The sequence below is a fragment of the Poecile atricapillus genome, chromosome 3, assembly GCF_030490865.1.
Source record: "Poecile atricapillus isolate bPoeAtr1 chromosome 3, bPoeAtr1.hap1, whole genome shotgun sequence".
Classification (NCBI taxonomy): Eukaryota; Metazoa; Chordata; class Aves; order Passeriformes; family Paridae; genus Poecile; species Poecile atricapillus.
The window spans coordinates 5,493,994-5,509,115 of NC_081251.1; the positions used below are offsets into that span (position 1 = coordinate 5,493,994).

Here is a 15,122-nt window from a genome sequence, read left to right on the forward strand (position 1 = left end):
ACACTTAAAAAAGACTTTAAACAAGTACTTACTAGTATTTCTTTCTGAATGGATTTAGACTGGGTCCCTTTGCACAAGGCAAGGAGAAAAAGAGCCACCAGCTCATGGATGTTGTTACAGTGGAAAATTTTTGACAGGTTTTGTATTTTTTCTTATCCCTGTTGCAAACCTTTAACCAGCCTGAGAGGGGTCTGATCTTGCATGTGTCCCAAAGACAAGTATTTAGGTTTACTGTCCCCACAACCTGACAGTTTTCCTCCTCTGTAAACACAGTAGGATTCCTCTCCTCATAGTTACATAGACAGACTGAATTTGGATGAAACAATTGAACAGGAACTGACAGAAAGAGGGAGATTTATTGGTTACCTAGGACACAGTTCTGCAATCAAGATCAATATGAAATAATTGAAATATTATAATAACTCTCTTGACAGGCTGAAAGAATTTGGGTTGTTCAGCCTGGAGAAGAGACGGTGCCTGGTAGAACTTCAAACCCCTTCTAGTAACTAGAGGGGCTCCAAGAGACTTGGAGAAGGAATTTTACAAGTGCATAGAGTGATGGGACAATGGGAAATGCCTTTAAACTGAAAGAGGGTAGAGTTAGATCAGGTATTAAGAAGAAATTTTTCCCTGTGAGGGTGGGGAGGCCCTGGCACAGGTTTCACAGAGAAGCTGTGGCTGCCCCATCCCTGGAAGCATTCAAGACCAGGTTGGATGGGGTTTGGAGCAACCTGGGATAGTAGAAGGTGTCCCTTGCCATGGTAGAGGGTGGAACGAGATGATCTTTCACATCTCTTCCCACCTAAACCATTCTGTGATTCTATGTTGGTTAATGGTACACAAGCAGCAGGGTCCTGCTTGGTATCCAGGAAAAAAAGTCAATATGAAAAAAAAAAAATTAAAAATAGCCAAACTAGAGCTTCTGAGCAGAACCTGTGCCTCTTTTAATCTGACTGCCTTAGTTACTTGACCAGAGATTTCCTACACTGCTTTATCTGCTGGTTGCCAGATCAAACCTGGGGCTGAAAGATGGGCTTGGTTGCCACAGCTGGTGCTGCAGAACTGGTGCAGCAAGGCACAGTGAGGAGCCAGCTGCCTTCCCCAAATAGAGCACCAAAAAGTGTAACCTCAGACTGGGTTTCATGGGTCCCACTGGGCAAGGAATCCTTTCTGCCACAAGAACAACAATTTACTGACCTGGATGAGCAGAAAACCTACACTGCAAGTAATGGACTGGAATAAACCATCCCACCAACTTCCAAAAACTCCCAAGCTCTGCACCTGCAGGCTGACAGTTCATTTGGGAAATGCTCCATTGGGGCTCACTGCTTTTCCCACCTAAGCCTCAAGAGCTGTCATTTAACTCAGTGAAAACAAGGTTTGACCCGTGAGTATTTTTTTTAAGAAAAAGTCACCTTCTTTTCTGATGTTTGTATCACTGTAACATTCCAAGCATGAGATGATTTAAACTTTTTTTAAAAAGTATTTATCTATATTACATGCAAATTGAGGGACTATCTCTGACCTTCTCAGTGAAGTTGAATAGCAATGGTTTTAGTATCCATAAATTTTTGGGTGTCACATTCTAGTAAAACGTTGGACAGGAAAAACGGGGAAATAGCCTATCCATATGAAAACAATAATCATGTAATATTTATTGTCTGGGATTGAAATGTTTCAAATATTCAAAGCAATAAAACGTCAGGAAAAGCTAGACTTCCTGATGTAAAAAGGCCATAAATTTCTTCTCTCATAAGACACAAGGAGAGGGGGAAAATCAATGTGACATTTAAAGCTAAAGAAAAAGAAAGAATGGAGAGAAAGAAAAGAAAACACACACACCACACTTAAATTTTAGTTAAAGCAGTGGAGAGCCCCCAGAGGGCACAATCCACTTACCTTTGGGAGGCTGCAGGAAGGAAATGGCAGCCAAGAGCACAACTCATGTGCTGCAAAATATAAGGACATTTCAGAACAATTTAAGGGAGCAGAGAGGTATCTCTGCAGCATCTGGCTCGGACAACTCTGTCCCACCTCTTTCAGATCTCTCCCTCTCAAACCACATTCTGTTGGACTTTAAAACCCCCAACAAACCATTACCAAAGAAAAAAATACCCAACAATTTGCAGATTCAAAAATGCCTTTTTCACACAGGTCAAAGATGTTTTTTCTAAAATTTCAGGAGTTGTCACAATTTTTTAAAGATTTACAGTATGACATTAAACTTTGTGAAAGAGAAAAATGACAGACAGCAACGATACTAAAGGTTACAATCAAATTAATTCCACAAAGTAAAAAATCTTTTATCATTACAAGGATAAACCACTTTCATTGCAGAGAGTGGGAGGCATCAAAACAAGTTATGTTTGCTTTTGGATTTAAAAAGCAGAGACGGTTTTTGGAATTCAGTCTCCATGAAAAATATGACTACATATATATTCATATTTACTTAATATAGGTGCATATAAATGAATAAATTTTCTATGCTCCTCCTGCTCACCTATGAATAAAGTTTTAATAACAGGCTCTTTATGTGCAGCATTAATTTTGCCCTTCCTTCAAGACCACCAAAGAAACCAACTAAGATGTAAAATCCCTTCAGAGCATGCACCACAACTACATACCTAAGTGCAAATAAAACAAGCCTCAACAAAATAAAAATGAATCCAGCATCATCTACAAGCCCAACTTCAATACTGTAAAAAAAGCACCTATAAAAATCAGCCATGGTAAAAACTGGGACATTGGCCAAAAATTCCAAAGTTCAGCTGCTTATACCAAATTTTATCTTCACTACCATAGCTTTGGGAAGACTGTAACCTGCAAGGGTGGCCAATGGAGCAAGGTGCACTAGCTTAGGTGGCTATACTTATTTATTTGGGTACAGTGAATAAAAGCAACCAATTCAGACTCTGCACCCAAATACACGTGCCCTTAAAAGGTGGGTTTTTAACCCACTGGTCAAAAACGGCTGCAGAAGGACACAGAGCTGTTTACCACTGTATCAGCTCTGAAAGTTGACTGCACATGAGAACTAACTACTCTCAACTATTTCACTGCTAAAGTTCTGATCACCAAAGTGTGGAAATAATCGTGATGCAATTGTCAAACATGAAAAATAAAAGAGTTTTTCCCTAAGTGACCTGCTGCTGAGCCCAGTCAAACCAAAGGTTATTTTATTTTGCCGTACCTTGGAATATGCAGTGTTGTGGTTCTTGATCTTCCAATGGAAGAATCTGTCATGTTTTTCCTCTTGGGCTTGTGCCTGATTTACACAGTGAGGAGACAAGTGGGATGCTCATGGGTTTGAGGGAGACCTCAAGGTTGACCTCAACTGTTTGTTGTACAAGTTCAAGACCTACAGGAGCCATGTATCAATTTTGCCACCATCCCAGATAAAGGAGCGCCTTCCATGGAGAAACTGACTGCCAAAGACCCTTTCCCAGGTGCTCAAAGCATTCCCTTAATAATGATTTCCATTTATTTGTATTCTGTCTACACGAAAATCTGGTGAGCAGTGAAAATTTAGGACTGTGTTGATACCATTCCAAACAGAAGAGTATAAATTCTGTTAATAGTAAAGTAAGTGCAAGCTCACATGGAGAACACTAGACAGATCATGCTAAAATCGTTCAGTTGAAGCTACAATAAAATTTGTGCACGAGCAGCAGATTTAGGCACTGCTGATCAGCAGACACACAATGATCTGAGCAAAGGAGTTCAGGGAGAAACTCAGCTGGAGCCTCTCTCCTCTAAACACCTTCCTTCTCCTTCTGCAGTGATGTTTTAGGTTTGTTTTAACCTCAGTTTGACACACAGTTGTTGCCATTTCATTTGCAGATCTGAAGAAATCGTGTCAGTACAAGAAAGGCAATAGTTTCTTTGGAGTTGTTTTTTTTTTTTTTTGTTTTGCAGATTAATTAAATACTTACGGAAATGAGAGCTAAACAGAACTGGTTTGAGCCAGTAATTGACAGCTGACTATCTGAATCTCACTACAGCTTCTGGTATCTTACATGTTCTCTTCTTCCAGGTCTTGTTACAGGATGAGGATCAGCTACCACACTTCAGTGGCATTTTATTGGGTTCAGACCCAGTTCATCCACTAAAAATTAACATTTTACTTTATCTTTGTCAACACCCACCACAGTTTCTGCCCCATTTAAAAGAGGGCATTTACGTATTTCTTCTCTCATTTCTTTGTGTCCTGATGCACTCTGCAAAGGCAGGTTGGGAGGAGATAAAGGTCAGAATGCTCTGGCACTGACAAAGCAGGATTTTGTCATCAGTTCATCCCTCATGGTGATTTCAGAAATCCAGCATAGTTTGGAGGAAGGAAGGTGTCCCACAGTCCATGTTATGGTGAAAACTTACCTTTTGTGTTTCTGCATGGGGACACCAAGTGCCCATGGCACATCTCAGACAGAAGTTTTCAGTCTTGAACTCTGGATTGGATCCAGGTTGAGTGTTTGCATTCTACCCTGTCGAGTTCCTCTCGTGGGTCCTGCACTGTCCCTTTCTCCCCCAGCCTGCAGGGCTGGGTTATGTGCTTTCTGACACACCTACTACTTTCACTGTAGAGGGAAGATATTTCAGAACTGAGAGCACCATTATGGATTTGAGAAATCCAGGTTTCTGAACCATGCCAGGTTTCCCAAACTGTGGCCCATCACTCAGCCTTTCCCCAGAAGAAATGGAGCTAACAACAATTTATTTTAAAGTTGTGCTGTAGACATAAACACATGGAAACACATGAGGCACTCAGATATTACAATCAAAGTCATACAAGGACCAAAGATTGACAGATCACATTTCATCAAACCAGTAAGAAAAATTTGCAAAACATCTGGACGAAAACAAGTCCAGAAATACACAGATATTGATATAAGATTCTTGTGCCAATATTTCTGCCTGATAGGAACTAAGATGAATTATCAATCACAAATATTGAAGAGAGCTATAAAATATAAAATGAAACTGTATTATTATAATTTTAGTTCTTTATTTTCCTTATTTATCTTTCCAACTCTCACTACTAATTTATCTTGTTTAAGAAAAATAGTATGTAAGTGTAGTGGAGCTTGATTACTGAGAATAGCTATTAATGTAGCATCTCAGAGCACTCTCTAGACAGTTGAAAGGCTTTTAACAGTAAAATATGAAGGTTTCCTTCAAATTTGCAGCCATATGCCTTCTAAAACTTTGTTTTAGTAGTTGCCAAGATTTCAGTGATTTATAGAAGCCAAAGTATCTGATTTTTGTCTCCCCACAAGAGATGAGAACTATTTTTTCTTATTATTTTATAAAGGCAACATCATTATCTCAATCAAAAAAAGAAAAAAGTTGAGCTACATTAAAGATACAGCTTTCGAAATAATTTTTAAGGCATCTGGCCTTATTTAAACCATCAAATTTACATTCAATTCCTTCAGGGATGGCTTTGCTGCTTTGTGCTGGCTCTGTGCCCTCTGAATAAACCTGGATTTAATGCATGCCACCACTGCATTTCCCTGGCTGCACTGCTGCCTGGGGTAGATATATAGCAGAGGTATAAAAAGTAGAAGTATAAAAAACCCAACTTTGGACATGATGATTCATTCTGACAAAAACACCCCTGACCCTGTAACTGTTAAGTCTCAGCTACAGTTGGACTTGTGACTAATGTCATTATCTATTTATTCTGAATTTACGATTAGAAGTGTTTATGTACCATGAAACATTCTCTGTGAGCTAGACAGGAAACTATAAACCATTTTATGAGATCTATACATGGCTGATGGCAGAACCTTAATGCATCACAAAGGTTCATCCACACCCAAGAAATGCCAAAACACATTTTTTGTATTTCCCTCCTAAGTGAGATGGACACTTGACGAAGAGAAGTGTGCCCCAAAAACCCAGGGCAGCACATTTTGGAGGGTCCTGAGTGACTCTGGAGAAATATCTGGACCACTGTCAGCTTCTCCCAATTTCCAGACAAAGACAAAAGTCTTTTACAGGATTTGCTTTTCTCAGAGGAAAGACTGACAGAGGATGGACCAGGAAATGAGAAACTAGAAATTAGTGTTGTGGCCCCCTCACCTCTGACGAGTTTTAAGCTGAACTTTTATCCCTGTTTTGTGGATGGCTGAAATAAAAACTGAAAAAAACCAGGTAGTTTAACCACAGAGCAGGGCAGGCACTGAGCTGAGAGCAAAACTCACACTCCCTTAGATGATATACAGTCATATTCCTACTGAAACTGAAGTTTTCCTTCTTCAGGTAACTAATGTGAAATAATCAACATTACCTGATTCAGTACCAGTAAATCCTAGCTAAGAATAGAAATGATCTGCAAGTTGAAATTACAGAAGTGTAAAGCTATTCATATGCAGCCATTAACTGAATCTCAAGCTGAATTTTATACATATAATAAAAATGTGTAGTACTGGCCTAAATATACATCTCTGTTTCTGCAGCATGGGAAGTGGTGCTAAGAAACACTCCAAGTGCAGCTCAAGTATTATTGGTTGCATTTTTGTTTTAAGCGGAGTTAAAGAAAACTCTAAAGATGAGAAAAAAAGTGATTACTTCCCAAAATAAGAATAAACTGGGTTATACCAAGATAGGGAGACACAACATACCTTGTTTGACTCTAAATTCAGCTCCCTGACTTGTGCAGAGAAGTGAAAGGTTATTATATGGGTTTACTGGGCAAACCCAGATTTTATAAATAATTGCCTGTCAGGCTGTTCAAGATAGACAAACACAGAGCAGACCAACAAAAACATGATCTGTCATATTTCTGAGAGAAATGTATGTTGAGTCTTCATTCTCTGGGACTTTAAGGAGACCAGTAAAAAATAAGTGCCAGTATTTTTCCTGCTTATGCATATTTTAAAATGTAAAATCTGGGAGAGAGACAGCAACAGAAGGAATTTAGATTCCAGTACCCAGTGCCTGAAATGGTTTCTTCTGTCTGTATCCCTGCAGATCGAAACCAAATACAATAAATGCTGGTGTTCTTTTAAAAAAGTCTGGATGTTTACAGCAAGCATATAATTTTCCATGATTAAGGATGCCAACAAAAATAAAGAGTGATGATAAAAAGAAAAGTTTAATCATATATTTCAAGAAGCACAAATGGAACATCAGAAAACTTCCCCCTCCCTCGTTTAATACATTGTACACATTACTTTTAGTCCTTTACACACAGAAAATTTCCAGAAAACAGAAGTGTAAGCAGATAAAAGATAAAAGCAATTTATGAATGGCAGCAATATTGGACATACGACGTTTACTTTTACAATACATTGGTTGCAAAGAGAATTTTTCCATTTATTTAAAAAATACACATATATTTAAAGTTTTTGCAAGCAGGTCCGGGAGAGCAGGACAACAAAATCACCTACACACAACCACAAGAGGAGCACAGAGCAGGAGTGAAAAATTAAGACCTCACATACTAAGCACAGAGGAGGAGGATGGCTGCACTATATAAAATGCTTTCTCCTTTGATCCCTTGAGTGCTCTGTATTAACTTGAGGCTTAAGTTGGATTCCAAGCCTGATCTCAGGGCAGATGAAGAAGACCCCTGATGTGAGGATACCACAGGGACACCAGCAGATGCTGGTGAGGGGCTGAAGCAGGAGCCCTTTTCCCTGCTCAAGCATCGTCGTGGTTAGCTCTATATTTGTACGGTTTTTACGGGAAGAAATGAATGTGCTTGTGAGGCCAGCAAAGGCTGCAGGAGCAAAGGGACAGGAACAAGCATAGAGGCAGGGACTGAGATTTAAAAAAAAAATAAAAAAAAATCTTGAAAACAAACAACTTTAGCTAAAATATATATAAAAAAAAAAAAAGAAAAAGAGCTGGTTTCTTCTTTAAGCAAATCCAACAGTAATGCTGCCTTTGTCAACAACAGGGACAACATCTGCTTCCTGCAGCAAATGCTGAGCAAGTACACAACGTTAAGCCCTTGCCTAGAACCACTGAGACAGACACAGTTATTGAAACACTTTAGAATGTATTTTTCCAAATAGGGATCCAATCCAGTGCCAAGTCACTGCAAAAGCTTTCTTTGATTTTGGACAATGATGGCTCAAACCTTAGAAGATGCCAATATTGAAAATTTGGGTGTGGGCACTTAGCCCATCTTTGGGTCTGCAAAAAGCCAAGTCTCTAACTGGTAACGTTTCGTTTACCTGAACTTTTTCTGAGTATCTTTGCATCCAAACTTGGTATGGCTGTCATCAAAATCCCCTCACTGGACTGAACTGGGTTATCCTCTATGAATACATATTAATTGAGGGAAACAAGTGGAAATTAGTAGAAAATAGAGGGAAATAGTTTTTGTTTTTGTAAAAATTGCAAAGAAAACTACATAACCTTTATACAACCTAATGAACCAACACAACCCAGTCTATATCTGGCCTCTTCCTGCCCCATCCTGCTTTACAAAAAACATCTTTTGGAGAACATACAGACTTCCAGACACTTAAATAAAAATGACATGGCAGTCAGAAAGTCCCCTGCAAACTCCAGCATTGTCTGAGCTGCATTCTTGTCCACCTACACCCTATCCCAAACATCCTGCCATTAATTAGCTAAATGTTCCAGCTAGTAAACAAGAATAACGATTGAGGGGGCTGGAAAAAGAGACAGAGACAGCCAGCAGATAGTCACAACAAACCAGCCCACTCACTGGTACATGGAGACATTGGAGCTTGTATTTTTTTTCCTTCCATGGAGGGGAAAAGAAAATCACCTTAATATAATACTGTCTTTCCTGTTGCTGCAGCCACATCCACATCAGCAGGCGAGAAAAGTCATCCCATTCCTGCGGTAGGCACTCTGTCAGGGAAAGAGAAAATCTGCAGTGAATTATCACATCAGCTTCAACAAGGGAAGGAGGCTGAGAGAAAGGCAAGGCTTTCTTCCTGTTTTGTAGGCTATTCTGGCTGCAATCTAATAGTGCTCTTAATCTGAACATTTCTGGTGGGGAAGCTGTAAGCAACCACTTTGTCTATTAAAAAATCAGTGTGGTTAACAAGTGGTTAGTGACTCTATTTCAGGGGAGCAAGAGATAGGCAAAAATGTAACATCCTCCTTTGTTAACTGTCTGCAAAACAGAGGAGGCCAAAAATACACCATTATGCTGAATCTGTTTGTCCTTTATAAGCACTATTCACCATGTTCAAGAATCATTTCTAAATGGCCTGAATACTCTATAAATTATTGAATAATTTCAGTTTTCTAAGCTTAATTTATAGTCTGACTCTAAAGTTATGTAAACAGACACTGGTATAATCCCCACCACTCCAAACCCAAATTAATCTTAAAGACTCTCTGGTCAGTAGGAAATAATTTGATATCCCATACATTGTAACCTGGGATGACGTGTTTCCAATGATAAAGAAGCACAGGAGTTACGTGGCACTTGAGAAAATAATTTTAAAAGATTCTGTGACACTGACTGCCTAAAATACCTTTCATGCATTTTTAACAGCTTGTTCTGAATCAATATAGGAAACTATACCTTTTAATGTCACTGAAAACCCTATAATGTAAGGAGATATTCTCTGTTTAAAAATACTTTCTTTTTCTATTAACACTATCTTTAAAAAAGCAAAGGATTTTAAATAGTTTTGCTTTATTTGGTTCACCTTCAGCAGCCATCCTGTTTTAAAAACGAAAATGTACTCATCTATTTCATTAGTTAGTGCTTCATCAGATTTATTTTGTACCTCTTCAGTTGAAGCACGTAGGAAGTGCCATATATAACCACCATTTTTAGTGGCTCTACCAATTTCCTAATTAATTTCAGCCAGATCAATTTCTCCTCTTTTAAACTAGAGTAACATTAGGAGCAAAGGATAACCTCAAACAACTTTGGGTATAAATAGCATTTATACTGAACTGTAAAGAAATAATTTCAAAAGCGGTAAGGATGTATTCAGAGAGATGTTTTACAGACAGTGAATATGCAAAAGGAAATATGTACAAGATGTTCATTACAGCAGCCTTTACATTAGCACCACACTTCAGTCTGGAGATCTAGCAGCATATGGCATTAAAGTTGAAGAGCAGAACATCAGCTCTGGGATATACAGCCAAGACATGACAGTATCACCACAAACAAAACACAAAATAAATCCAAAGACTCTATACCCAAACATGAAATGCCCAAAACAGACTAGCCAATAATTTTGAAAGAATCCAATATATTACCACAACCACAAACAGAAAGTCCAAGGCAGTTTGGATGTTCAGCTTGCCCAAACCATTATGGCTGGCATTTGGAAGTCAATGCAAAAGTAATGTTTTAGCTGCTTGTTGCTTGACCCTGATAGTTTCACAAGGCTTTATAACCCAAGCAACAACCTTTAACACATAAAACAAAATATTCAGGACTACTGTGTAGTTTGCTTGGAGACAAATGATCCCAAGCAGAAAGCTGGATCTACATGAAAGATAAAAGGTTGAATTTTGCAGAAGGAATTTTGGTTGTGAAGCAAAGTTGGGCTTGGCTGGGCTCACCTGGGAAATAACGAAGTGTAACATTTTCCAACATGGGCAGTGTTGTACAGCCAATTATATCCCTGCAAAGGTCATTTCAGAAGCCAGTTTCATGGCAGGCAGGATAACACCTTTGGAGAGTTGGGCACACCCACTGGTCTATATTTAGTGATATAACAAGTGTGGCTATAGTTAGGATTGAGAACTATTTCCTACCTCATTCCCCCTTTCACATACTTTAAAATTTCTGAAACATTTGCCCTTGGGCTGAAATTTCCTCTGCTTTAATCTCTGCCTGAAGTTCACTTTCTTTGGAAAGGACCAACAAAATTCCTGAAGCCATTATGAAGTACAGCAATAATGAAAACAACACATTTTTTTCCTTCCCAAGCCAGGCAAAATGATTCTGATATATGTATATTTTGCTATGGAATTTAGCCATAAATTGAAGCATTTTACCCAGAAACCATCCATACCTTCAACCTCAGCATAAAGGTAACTGTTTTGAAAATCAGTATTTCAGAGGAGGGAGTTTGATTCATCCCATTCCATAACAAGATAACACTTCATTCGCATTTTGATACATTCCTAGATAATAAAGGTTAACCTCCAAAATACTTTTTATGCAGAGCAAAAGTATTTTACAGACATCCCATTTTTCTGAGTTATACCAGATATCTTTTAAGATCTATACAGCTGAATTTGTGATACTGAAAGACAGATCTTTACATGCCAAGAATCATGAAGAGAAACAGCAAGATGTTTTTCATAAAATTCACATGTGTATGTGCCCTTGCAAGAGTTTAGATGTATGTGGCAGACATTTAATGTGGTTGGAGATAATTTAGAGGGTTTGGATGACACTTCTGGGTGCTTTATGCCACTTTGGCAGCATCCACATTTAATTTATTTTATTTTTTTTTTAAAATATGATTATTTGGCTCAGAATTACAGATAGAGGATGATACAGGCTCTTGATGTGGGATTAAAATAGCTGTATCCATTTTGCTGGATATGTCTTGCTGTCAAGAGATAACATAAGCCCATGGTTCCTCCTGGAGCCCTTTCTGGAAAAGTGTCTACTGAATTCAAATTTTTTGTGTGTTCTTTCTTAAAATTTACTACCAGGCTGTGCTTTGACTTTTCCTGCTGTGGGCTGAGTCTCTGCTATGGCTGAAGTTCTGTCAGCCTCTTGCTGTACCCAGTATGTGCAGGGGTGGTAAAGGGACCACCTTTCAGGCATGGGGAATCACCTAACCTGGCCCAAATTATACAGCCTGCCTTCCCAGAATGGCTCCACACCCTGAAAAGGTGATCTAACATTATTTGGCTAATCTAGCTCCCATAGAAACACTTCCTGCTCTTTGATATCACATGACAAGCTTTTTCTTCCTTTTCTTTGACCTTCTTGAAGGTAGAAGGAGAGATTGCTGCCAACCAGAGCCAGAGGATGCACAGGCTGTGACAATGTGAAAGCAGAAACACGACCTTCATCTTGTCCAGGCCACTCTTACCACCTGCTCCAGTTTAGGGGAGATTTGTGATGATTTTGCTTCTTAGTCCTCATTTTTTAGTCCTACCCTGACCTAGTGGGTCCATCCCTGCCCATGGCAGTGGGGTTGGAACCAGATCTTTAACACCTCTTCTAACCCCAACCACTCTACGAGTCTACTCCATGAAGGCATCTTGTGAAGAATCTTCTCAGGCATCCTCTATATAGGAATCCTCCCTTGAAAATGTTGCTCCTTCAAGTTGTCAAAGCACATTGGATTCTGACACAGGATCCTCTCTGGAAATACTATCATTATTTAATCAGTGAAGGCAGGCTTTTTTCCAACAATCTGAAAGGAGGCACAATGAAGCAGGAAAGATAGGCAGCGTACACTGCTGTCAGTCACCTAAAAACAACATCTTGCTTTGCCCTTAGTTTGGTGAAAGAAGGAAAAACTAACAGCTTAAAAAGCCAGCATGACACAAGGCAACTTGGCCAAGCAAATCCTCAAATTTAATGAAAAATCATCCGTTTTCTACTCTCTTTGTTTCCAGTACCATTTCTCTCTGGCAGTGGTAGCCCACGGCAGTGTCATTATGAAGGACCAAAAAGAACTACTCCAAGAAACGGGCAGCAAAATTCCTGTCTTCACAGTAGGTGCCATGAAATGGGACAGCTTACTGAAGAGTTCATAGGACAATTTAAAGGACAGATAATTGTGTTCATTAGCAGGTTAGGACTAGAAGAATGGGTTTAAACTGAAAGAGAGTAGGTTTAGACTGGATATTAGGAAGACATTGTTCCCTCTGAGGATGGTGAGGCCTGGCATGGACTGCCCAGAGAAGCTGTGGTTGCTCCATCCCTGAAAGTGTCCAAGACCAGGTTGGATGGGGCTTGGAGCAACCTGGGACAGTGGAAGGTGTCCCTGTCCATGGGAGGGGGCGGGAACTGCATGATCTTTAACATCCCTTCCAACCCAAACTGTGATTCTACCATTTACAGAAACAAGTCCCAGCCAAACATGAAAATGTGTAAGTACTCCTCAATGAGAGAACAGAGTAGATTAGAATACCAAGACTTCTGAACAGGCACCTCAGCTAGAAATGGTTTCCAGTTAACAATTTACACTAGTGCATAATTTCACAGCTGTAGCATGATGAGAAAGAATAATTTTGGCAGGAGAAAGAAACAGCTGTGATTTTTGAGTGGGCTGAGGCTTAATTTTTATTTGGGATAAAATTAGGAAAGTCTGGGGTAAAACATCTCCAGCGGGCACCTGAGACACCAAACTTTATTGGGCCAAATCCTACATAGGTTTAAGTCTGCAGTTCTCCTTGCATTAAAGTTAGGCACAATGTCACACTGCAGGCCTGTTGTATCACTTAGAGACGTTAAATCCTGAATTATAAACCTTGTATAAGTCAGTTACAGAACAGCATTTATAAAACTTGAAGTTTCCCTTTCTTGGTGTCCTCTTGTATGTGTGTGGGCAAGTGGTTTAATTACAGCTCATAAAGTGGAATGGCAGACAGAGACATCCAAATCAAAGAGCAAGACCTGGCTGAACTTCATTAGCAAACATAAATGCAAATAGGCACATCTTGTTTGTGACATGCCACGGTCCTTTCCGCCTTGGGTAATTTTACTCTATTCTCTGACATTTGCATAAATGTAAATCAAACCATATGACTTGAGCAGGTTTGTGATAGGGGAATCATATGCAAAACTTCTTTCCATGAAATAATTCTCTTTGTGCGGTCTTACAATGTAACTGTGAAAATCAGGGAGGGTTGGACCACAGACAGTGAGAGCCTTTATTTAAGAACAGTGGAGGGAGCCCTGCCCTTTAAATAAGAGACATTCTTGGATCAGACACTGGCTGGCAGGATGGAAAAAAGGATGTAGCATTAACTTTCATTCCATTCCAAATAACCTGGAACCCATAAACCACCAAGATTCTCTAATTTTGAATCTGCTCCTTTTCTCCCTGTCTCTTCTTTCCATTTTATTTGGGAAATGTTAACTTTGAAATTTCATTAGCTTGCCATAATATCAAACAGGTCACCCTGGACAGATTCATAACTCTTTGTACATAAAAACATCTAGATTAAAACCCCTTCTCTAATTCTTTAATACTTCTCTAATTTTTCCCAGCCTGAACAGACAAACCACATGCAAAGAAGTGTCAGCTTATTTAGAGATTAAAATAATAATTAGTTTATGAGGCAAAGTATAAGCAACATTGTTTGAAAAAGAAAATCCATGTGTTGTTTAGAATTAGTTGCTTCTGTTTAAGTTTAAATAAATTCATGTGGGTATAAAGTCTATTTATTAAAAGTGCATCCATGTTACAAAAGAAATATAATGGATAATTCTCCCTCCAATTTAAAACAATAGCACTGAATGCTCTGATTCCACAAACCCATCTTTAATCAGTAGCCAAAGCACAGATGTCTGATATTACTCAAAGGATGCGGGAGCGCTTCATGTACGTAATGTCTTGTACATGGTCAGTAATGAATAACACACCCCAAATATGTATCTATGGACACCCAGGTTTAGCACGTTACAGACTTGTATAATGCTCTGGCTGATCTGCCCTGCTGTAGCCATGAAATCTCGTGGATTTCATTTATGATGAGGCCAGACCAATGTGCTGAGAGCTACAGCATCCTTTTATCCCTACCGTAACAGTCCCTCTGGAAGCACAACCACATTGGTGCTTACACTAGATCCCAGGAAACCTCAGTTAGGTGGAAGGAACGCCAACAGCTGCATTCCTGAGGTCTGTTCCCTGAGTCCTCAGCCTGGTGAGACACCAGAGACAGCCACAGTGTCCATGCCAGAGTACCTGCTCTCAGGAAGGGGCTGGAGATCACAACACTTCATGTAGGTATCCACAAACATCATGCACTGATAAAAGCACTACTCCAATAAACCACCCATCAACAAAATGCTTCCCAGCAAAGTCAGCTCTAGGCTTTGGTTGACCTTTTACCCGCCAGTGGCATAAACTTCTTAAATAATTTTGTAAAACTGGACTGCTGTGTATAGGAATGGGACATATACAGGACATAGCATCCAAGTCTGTTAAAGAACATATTCTAGATCTCAACTATCCAAATTTTTTATA

The 15,122-nt window shown here is 39.3% G+C and overlaps 1 protein-coding gene across 5 annotated transcripts in view; it reads right to left on the bottom strand.

Moving 5' to 3' along the window:
* Window positions 1–7,083: 7,083 nt before the first annotated feature.
* Window positions 7,084–15,122, bottom strand: part of SUPT3H (SPT3 homolog, SAGA and STAGA complex component) — a 254,005-nt gene continuing 245,966 nt past the window's right edge. For all 5 annotated transcript variants that reach the window (XM_058836072.1, XM_058836069.1, XM_058836071.1 and 2 more), the window contains one exon: window positions 7,084–8,832. In XM_058836072.1, the coding sequence (XP_058692055.1) occupies window positions 8,791–8,832 (42 nt within the window). In that variant the 3' untranslated portion in view covers window positions 7,084–8,790. The remainder of the gene's footprint in view (window positions 8,833–15,122) is intronic.